Consider the following 10,027-nt stretch of genomic DNA (forward strand, 5'->3'; position numbering starts at 1 on the left):
GGTTAGGGCTAGGAGATAAGATGTAAGATAATACCAGGTCATGTAGCACCTTTTTAAAATGCTGATTCAGATCTTATCTGATGTGCCAAGAATCCCAAAACACATGCTGCTTAACTGAGAGAACAAGAGGAATTGATCAGTACACAATACAATCAAAACAAGGGCCAAGTGAAGGTGCAGAAGAGCCCTTTAGTTACTGATTTACTCCCAGTGCTCTTGCTTTCTTTTAAAATAGCGTATTATAAAATAAAAATGGGAGGAAACCAATTGTTCACCACTCCCACACAATTCTGACCACACAAATTTCAGAGGCTTCCACACCAGTCCACCCACATTTTCCCATCTTCCACTCAGTTAAGCAGGAGGCCTTATCACCGTTCCATGAGACATTCCAGCCCTTAAGGAGGGTGCAGAGCAAGGCCAGTGGGGGAGGGTGTAGGCTGGGAAGTGGACATGACTGGGGAAGCATCCAAAGGGCTGGTTAGAGAGGACTGTATTCAGCTCCCAGGCCAGTAGTTCTCCACCCCTGATCTAATGGACAAAACTGTTCTTCCTTTCTTTATATCAGGTCATGGGATCACAGACCTGGGATACATCATTTGCCATTCAATGCTTCTTGGAGGTATCATTTGTCAAATCTTCTGCTTTTGTTCTCTCCACAATAATTTCCATTTACATATATATATATATATATATATATATATATATATATATATATATTAAATGAATGAACTGGCATGTAGAGAGTGTGTATTCATTATTTAACCAAAGCACACACATTACGAGATCCGAACACCTCTATGCCTGTCATGGTTAACCAAGAAAGGCATGTTCTCCAGGTGATTCTTAGGACATGAGGTCCAGAAATCCACACACTGAGTATTCCTTTTGTAACACTGAAGTTATCCCTGAAGAACTTGCACTTATTTTTGTGGCTGTCCAAAGTGATGATTTTGTGTAAGTGTCTGAGATTTTCTCTGTGACTTTCCTGGGTCAGAATCCTTAAGCATAACGTCTGTCTTTTTCTAGGCTGGGGTTCAGAACAATCCTGACTATGCATCCTGTCTGAAAAAAGCCCATGAATTCTTGAAAGCCTCTCAGGTAAAGCACTGATCTTGGAATAACATACACAGGGAATCAATACTGCTTTCAGCTGTCTCAGCAAAAGAATCAGGAGGGAAACACTTGTCTCTTTTTGCAAGGTAACATTGACAAGTAATATCAATTCGGTTTTATAGTGTGACTTCAGTCCTGTGCAAAACCTTGTACTGTATATCCACTGCAATTTACCTCAACTGACACTATGGGTTGTACGCAGTATGAATCTTATTCAGAGCAAACCCATTCAGGTTAATAAACCTGCCCAATTTGAGTTCATAAATTTCAGTGAGTTTGCTTTGAGTAGTGTTAGCACCAGACACAACCCTATGTGCTGCCATTGCATCAGGTTGTAGCCATATTCTGTCTTCTAAATTACAGAACATATTTCTGACTGAGTTAATTTATTTATTCTTTTCTATTGTTTGTTAATTATTGCATAGCCCATCTTCTTCTCCAAGGAGCTTAAGGTGGCATACATGGTTTTCTTCCTCCTTACTGAATCCGCACAGCAACGCTGTGAGGAACTTTAGGCTGAGAGGAAGTAGGGATTGGCATCCTGGTCTCTCAGGTCCAACACTCAAACTGTTATGCCACACTGGCTTTCTCTGGTTATAAATATATTCTGATTGTCTTTTATTAATATGCTGCTAATCTGTTTTTCAGATTGTAGATAACCCACCTAACTACCAGAGATATTATCGCCAGATGAACAAGGTACATCCAGAATTGTGTCCTGTCTGTGTGACACATAGCCAGCAAAAAAAGAGTCTTTAAGTGTTAATTCTGAGAACCTAAGGAGCCTGCTGGTTTAGGCCAGGGCCCATCTAGTCTAGTGTCCTGAAAAAGAAATATGGATCACCCGTCAAATCCCTGGTTGCTTTATTGGGATCTTTTTGGGAGGAGATTATTCTACACTGACTGCTGCCCAAGGAGTCCTAATGTATTTTCTTCAATATCCAGGGTGGATTCCCCTTCAGCAATCGAGAGAATGACTGGATGGTCGTTGACTGCACTGCTGAGGCCATGAGGACATTGATGCTGCTGGAGGAAAAATGCCCCTTCATAGAAGATCATGTGGCACCTCAGCGCCTCTTTGATGCTGTCAATGTGGTGAGAAGGGGGAAAGCCCAGAAGAGAAAATGGGAAGCAGGCAGGAGGAAGCTACTGTGGGAAGACTGAAGTCATCTAGCATTCAGTAATAGTGCTGAGGAGAATATTGGTTTTGTGGGACCGTAGGCTAAGAGAATTGGTGGAAGTGTCCCTATGGCAGCATTGTATCCTCTGTGAAGGATGATCAGTCTTGAAGTTTGAGTTCCTTAAGCTCAGGTAAAGGGTTGTAAGGTAGCAGGACTGAGAGCAATCTCCCTCAGTAAGCTGGATAGAAAGCTCACTGGGCATTAGGATTGACAACAGATGGACCATTGATCTTGTTCATTAGAAAGTAGCTATTGCATCATTACAGTTTACTTACAATTTGAAGTCAAATACATACAATCTGTTAATCTCTGTCCCTACAGTAGTAATTTGGAGATACAGTGCAAATTAGCAAATTTTGTCCTGGAATCCTCATCATAGTCATGAGGAGAAATGACACTTTCTAGTGTTTGCTAGAACAACAGAATCTCCCCATCCACTGAGTTCGCCATTGGCCTAATATGGTGAGAGAGGGCCAACTGGCACGACTACACGACTACATATGTACGGCGAGCCACTCTCCTTTTGTTTAGTTCCACTTAAAATAAAGAGATTGGTTTGTCAAGAGCACAGACTCTGATTTTACACACCATTGTAGCCCGGTGGAGTGGCGCCTGAATTGCATTTGGTGCTTGTGGCAAAGTCTGAAACAGCAGGAATCTATCCAGACTTGAAAAACAGAAAATGGCCACATGAATCATGGGAATTCTTGCATAGAAAGGGGCAACTAAAATGATGACAACAATAATAATAATAATAATAATAATAATAATAACTAAAATGTTATGATGAACTCCATAACATTTGGGGTTTTTTAGTTTATAAAAAAGGCAAGTGAGGAAGGGGCACAGGAGTGGCTGGTGGGGCTGGACAGGAGCGACCAGCCATGTTCCTCTGCAAGTAGGACAAGGAACACCATGCCTGTTCTTAAACCCTCTCCCCGCCCCCCCCCATCCCACTTGTACTTTTTTGCAGATTCTGAGCATGCGAAATTCTGATGGTGGTTTTGCTTCTTATGAAACCAGACGAGGGAGTAGGCTACTGGAGATAATGAACTCCTCAGAGATGTATGGTAAGAACACAGCCTTGATATCAGAACAACTTAAATGGGAATCTTTTGTGAATTCTGGTCCTCTTTACAATTTCATAGTTTCGGGGATAGAGACCATGAACTGAAGTCACATGTTTGAAGGCAGTTTGTTTTGGCCATAGGACCTTGGCAATTGTTCACGTTGTCAGAGTCCACTGTAGGTGCTGATAGGGGAGATGTTCTAAGGCAGGCTGGTGGTTGGTTTCTGGAACAGGCAGAACAAAGATGGCGTGATACGGACAGTCCATGTGGCTCTAACCATGGAACCAAAATGATAAACAGGTACACAAAGTCAGCTAGAAATCAATGGTTTCCTCACATCACACATCATCTGACTGTCAAAACTCTGAAGCCACCTCTCCCAGGATGACCCCACCACCTCACAGCCTTCAGGGAGGGACACTTTCCCTTGAGGGCATTCTGCTGTGAACTGCATGCCAGCAGAGAGTGTGGCCAGAGCCATCTTCTCTTCCTCTCTCTCTTTTGCTCTGTGCCCAACAGGCTGCTAGGGGAGAGACCAATAATTCTTGCAGGGTTCTCAACTGTTTGCTTGCAAAGGGATTTCCTCTCACATCACCCCATCTGTTTCACCTCCACCACCACCTTCCTCTCTCTTTGGGCTCTTCCTGCGCTTCTAAAAATAGGCTGAGGTCTGTATGTGACCCTCTGGATGCAGGTTGCCCACCCCTGATCTAGACAAAGAAGGATCTTGCTGATAGTCCTCTACACAAAATGCATGGCCGGTTTTCCTGATAAGATTTTGGTGGGCAAAGGGCTGACATTTTGACTGTTGTTTTTATAGAGGTTTTTTTCTCTCCTGCTGTTTAAACTGCTAGGTTTTGGCTCCCTTTTAAAGGATATTTTCGGGGATGCTAGCATTTTATAAATCTGTAAGCCACCTTGAAACATAAAGTAAAATACTTCACTTTATGATTTTCAGCTGACTGTATGGTCGACCACACCTATACAGAATGTACTTCATCCATAATGCAGGGATTGAAACATTTTGGGAAAAGATTCCCAAATTACCGGGAAGATGAAATCAGGTAAACTTATGGGGAGAAATCCCCAGAAGCTGAGAAGGATATTATTGTTACAGCAAGAATTCATATTCTATAGTCTTGAATTCTGTATTCTAATAGAATATTCCATGTTAAGAGCTCAGGAGTTGCAAAGACTGAATTTTTTTTTTTTGTATTTGATTGCAACTCCAGTCATTATTTAAAATATATACATATACCTCCATCTGCTTACATCCCTGGCAACTAATGATCACACGGTACATCTGAAGTGGACTCCAGTCCATAAAAACTTTTGCCACAATAAAATGTGTTAGGCTTTAAGGTGGCACAAGACTCTTAGTTGTTTTTGCTGCAGCAAACTAGCACAGCTACCCCTCCGAAAATGTTTATGTACATGTAACTTACAGCATACATGTTATTTCCAACATAGAAGTGATACAGTATGTAAAGTTGTTGTTGGTGGTTTAAACAAAGACTGATGAGGAACACTCTTGATCTTAATTAGCTATCACGTGGGAGGCTGGTAGGACCACTACTGGATCACAGCCTGCTCTAAGGTGGGTCACAATAGCAACACTAACGTTGTTAAAACATTAAGAAGTGGGCCACTGAATGAATGTTTTGGGTGGGTCCAAGTTCTGAAAAAAGGAGAAGGCTTCTTTAGGCCGTTTGAATACCATTGTTACACAGAGCTTGCCTTAATGATTGTCCTATCCAGAACCTAGTTGGCTTGAAATGTAAGAAGACTCCTTTGTTTTTCTTCCCAGTGATACTCTAAGTAAGGCTTTGCAGTTTTGTCGTAACATGCAGAAAGCTGATGGCTCCTGGTTAGGGTGAGTGGCTTACAAATATCCCACACTGAACTTGACTGTGGCACTGGTTGGCAGAGTTTCTGAATGCATACATAGTGTTCTCAAAGAATGACTTTGCTGACTGAGCTGTGGAAACCTTCACCTTTTGAATGCCTTTCCTACACAACAGTTCGACAGATAAAAAGGAGAGAACTAGCTAATGCAACACGCTATTCCATTGTTTCAGCTGGTGTGTCATCCTAGTAGATGAAGTGCTGTGGATCAGCTGACCACTTGTAGTGTAGTTGGCAGTCAGCTGTCCTATGTTGATACTGACTATGATTGTGGCCCAGTGCAAGCCCTCGGGGGACGTGGATGGGGCAGGTCCTTTGTCCTTCATGGCCAATTGTTTTCTTCAACTGACCAGAGGGGATGATGGGAACGCCTGTCAATTTTTAAAATATAAATTGGCCAATAGTGACCTGATAGTGGAGTGGGGCTTCAGCAGCAGAGATAGATACTGAGGGTTCACTCCAGTCCTCCACTGAAGTATTTAAGCCATCTGCACTGGGAGCTAGCAACATAGTTGGCAGCTGATCATCCCACCCACCTAAAAATTGGCATTGCCTTTGAGGTAAGTGGGCAATGTGTATGGAGGACCTTGCTGTGGAGATAATCGGTCACTGTTTTCAGGACCAGGAAGGAATTTGCATGCAGACAAATTGGGCCCAATTGGTGGTTCTGCCTTCTCATAGCAATTGTCACAACTTTCAGTGGATAAGGCATGGGATGAATTTTTGGTCTATTTCTTGGGGGGTAAAATGGCGCATCACCCCCTTCATTTGGTGCCTTATCTCAGGGAACCCTGGTAAAGGGGTTTGGGTAGAAGATTCTGTCCAGAAGTCCAGATGGGGGCAGACAAGCATAGAACTTTCATTTGGTGGCCTGGGGGGGGGGTCAGTTTGGTTGACCTGTGTCTTGAGGTGACCCATCACAGGCACAGTCCTGTTTATCTGCATTTGCACTGGCGACAGCTTGCTCTTTTGGTATGTTCTACAAATATGAAACTATTTTGGGATGGAGGGTAAAACACAAGCAAGGAACGGGATTTCTCATAAATGCACAGAATTGCCTTCTTGCTGTGGAGGAGAATGCTGCAGCCTAACTCTATGCACGGGAATGAAAGGATGAGTATGCAGCCTCTTTTTTGATGCAATGAGATCCTAAAAATAAACAGAGCCAGATCAGACTTAACCCTGATGCATGAAATAGGCAAATTCAGCATGTGACAGCTAAGAGGGCAGTTAGGGGTCTTCTTCACAACAAATAACTGATGTTAGCCTGTCTGAGGAGTGATTTGAAACCAGCAGCCTAAAATGTAGTACCAATATCTAGGCATCAGCAGCTTTTTCCACCCTCAGTAAATCTATGTCTGTTCTGAGGCAGGATTTTGTGACTGTTCAACTGAGCAGTCTTTTAGCAGTGTAGTTGCATTAGGTAGTTGCACAAACCTTCACATTGTCATTAGGCTTAGAGAGCAAACATACTGTACTGTTGGTAACACCATGTACTGATCCCATACTGATCCCTTCATGAGTCTTCATGAGAATTCACACCCTTAGATCTACAGCCAGTAAGAAAAATAACTGGTTATATAAATTAGATCTAGTTAAATGTACAACAAGAAAAAAATAAAATAACAAGTTATATAGCAATAAGAGATTCTGACTTTGACTAGGAACATGAAATTCAAAAGATTCTCGCAATGTAGGGGGTTGGACTAGATCAGGGGTCAGCAAACTTTTTCAGCAGTCTCTTAGACTTGTGGGGGGCCAGACTATATTTTTTTGGGGGGGGGGAGAACAAATTCCTATGCCCCACAAATAACCCAGAGGTGCATTTTAAATAAAAGGAGACATTCTACTCATATAAAAACACGCTGATTCCTGGACCGTCAGCGGGCCAGATTTAGAAGGTGATTGGGCCGGATCCGGCCCCCAAGCCTTAGTTTGCCTACTCATGGACTAGATGACCCTCATGGTCCCTTCCAACTCTATGATTCTATGAAAGAAGCAGTGAATGGAAGAGCATACTCAAAGGGTGTAGTCTCTCATTTGTCTCAGTATCTTTCATTCAGCGGCTGATGGGTTTTTCTTCCCTGACAGGCGATGGGGCGTTTGCTTCACATATGGCACCTGGTTTGGACTAGAGGCATTTGCATGTATGGGATACATCTACCGTGGTGGGTGAGTAAGCAGCCTTTCGGGTAGAAGATTAGTATGAATGTTGCTCTGCTGGGAGCCCTTGATGGAGCTGAGCTTCAAGGGGGGGGGGGTGTGAAGTGGAGAGACCGTCAGGCTCCTCCACCCAAAATATCAAATGCAGGGGAGTCATGTGCATATAATATTGATGCTTTGGATACAGTCAAGGCCAACAGTGGAAGAAAACCCAATGAGGCATCTCATGGGCTATTTCTCTCTTTCCTCTCTCATATTTTCCAGGGAGGCATGCAAGGAGGTGACCAAAGCCTGTGAATTCTTAGTCTCCAAGCAAATGGAAGACGGTGGCTGGGGAGAGGAATTTGAATCCTACAGGTTTCGCAAATATATTCAGCACACTGTTTCCCAGATCCACCAAACCTCCTGGGCTCTGTTGGGGCTGATGGCTGTTAGGTAAGCACAGAAGATGGCAGTTACCTACCTTAGCAAAGGCTTCTGTCTGCTTTTGCCCAAGTGGTTTCTGCAGCAGCTAGACAAACCAATTAAGGCGTGCTAAAGAAACATGCTTCTGAGTTCATGGGGTTTGGCAAGAGGGGGCTGATCTGCCCCAAGTCCATTTCCTCCAAAGTCTTTTTCACAAAAACACATTATCCATTCACTATGAGTGCATTGCATCAGTTGCATAAATTTGTTCTGGGCCTGTTGGCTGAAGCAGGCTAGCCGTGGGAGATGGAGCTACCAGCACCCAAAAGCAGTGAGCTGCGTACCTTTAAAGCACATGACTTTCCCTAGAGAATCCTGGGAACTGTACTTTATCCTTCACAGAGCTGCAGTTCCCAGGATTCCTTGTAGGAAGTAATTTGCTCTAAAGCTACGGTGTGTTTGCAGCCTAATCCTCCATCACAAGAGGCGCCTCCTTCTGGAAGTATCTTTGGTTGTGCTTATTTTCGTTGGGTGCCATTACTCCTTTGAAAACCTATGGAAAAACAGGCCACAGACTTCCCTCTCACATGTTGTGTCCCTCATGCTGCATAGCTAGCTTTTGTAAACTTACAGAGGACTGAATTTTCCTGCAGCTTGGTATGTAGATGTTCTCAGGTGCTTCTTAGTCCAAACAATTGAAACAATGCCAAACAAAGAGGCAGTTAAGGCCGTCTTAAGGGCAGAGGTGGAGAAATTTCATTTCTTTAGCTGCTTCACTTTTTGGAACTTGTGTGACGGACTCATGCACTTACAGGTCTTTCCCCTACGGGGACCCATTGAGTTTCCTTGAGCCCATGAGGGTTTCTTTCTTTTAAAAAGAAATTGTAGTCATATAAGCTTCTTCCCAGAAGAAAACTGATAGGCTTTCCCCTCGCTCCAGCCCCCAGCCCTCACTGGGTGCTGTTAACAAAACTAATGTCCAGTATTTCTGTGGCTTTGCAGATATCCTGATGTTCAGGTTCTGGAAAGAGGAATACAAGTTTTGATTGACAGACAGACATCGATTGGGGAGTGGCCTCAGGTGTGTTACAACTTTTAATTTCTTTTCTGAATCAAATATCCTCATAGCAATATAATTTCAAGGTTGACAGGAACAGTATATTTCCGCCACCTATGAAATGGATCATGTCCTCCAAATATATGTAAAATGAATGAATGAACGCAGAGCATTTTCCACCAAGTACTGAGAGTGGGGGTGGCTAAGTTGTTGCCTTCCAGCCTACACAGGCAATAGACAGGGATGATGGGAGTTGCAATTCAGCAATATTTGGAGGACCAAAGGTTATCCAGCCCTCACTTACTAAATGAGGCAGATCAGAATATACTCTCATTGTTGTCATAAAGATGCTTCTCATAGATGGCTGCAATGTATTGTGGACACACATGGACACTTGTGTGGCATTGGCAGGTCAGATCTTACAAGTGCTGCCCATGTTCTCCCTCTATTGAACACTCTGATGTTCCTGTGGGAAATATTCTGTTGCCTTAGGCACCCAAGTGATTCATGTACCTGTCTTGTTACTGCTGTGGCATCAAAATGTGCCCTCAGGATTGAGTTTGTGTGGTATCAGAGCACAGGGCACAGCTGGCCCTACTGTTACATAAATGTGGCAAGTCAGAGGGGTGCTTTTAAAAAGCCATAGACTGCCAGTTAATTATTTTATCTTTTAATCGTGGAACCATTTGGATATTCTGCCTGAGATGCTACAATGTCTTTAGTCTCCTTTCCTACATTTTAATTGGCTCTGGTCTCTCATTCCTGCTTCCAGAGTCTTGTTTGCCAGCCAAAAGCTCAGTGATACTGTATGTGACCGTTGATCTTGAAAGAGGTTGCAGTGATCATACAACTGGGTTCTCAAATGGAATTTAGTCACCATGAAGTCAGGACAGAAGACTGCATGTAGGTTGTTCAGGAATTTCTCTCTTGCCTCTCCTCAGGGTGACATCGCTACAGCGTTCTACAAAACTGGTACTCTGCATTACAATGCCTACAGAATCATCTTCCCTATCTTTGCACTTGCCCGCTTCACCCGGCTATATCCCAGCAGCCCTGTCGCTAAAGGACTCCTGAAGAATGGATCCGTGCATTCAGCGCAGAGTCAGAATGGAGGGTGCTGAGCAGAGGTG

The 10,027-nt window shown here is 43.5% G+C and overlaps 1 protein-coding gene across 1 annotated transcript; it reads left to right on the plus strand.

The window, feature by feature from the left end:
• Positions 1–198: 198 nt before the first annotated feature.
• Positions 199–10,018, plus strand: LOC310680948 (lanosterol synthase-like; the record flags this gene model as incomplete). The annotated part of the gene is made up of 11 exons (XM_083448194.1): positions 199–622; positions 1,030–1,101; positions 1,765–1,815; positions 2,062–2,211; positions 3,271–3,367; positions 4,326–4,431; positions 5,175–5,240; positions 7,364–7,444; positions 7,700–7,870; positions 8,843–8,921; positions 9,839–10,018. Exons 1-11 carry the CDS (start codon positions 572–574, stop codon positions 10,016–10,018), a joined length of 1,104 nt encoding a protein of 367 aa, XP_083304320.1. The 5' UTR covers positions 199–571.
• Positions 10,019–10,027: the final 9 nt, after the last annotated feature.

This window comes from Podarcis tiliguerta (genome assembly GCF_965153285.1).
Source record: "Podarcis tiliguerta genome assembly, chromosome: 6".
Taxonomy (NCBI): domain Eukaryota; kingdom Metazoa; phylum Chordata; class Lepidosauria; order Squamata; family Lacertidae; genus Podarcis; species Podarcis tiliguerta.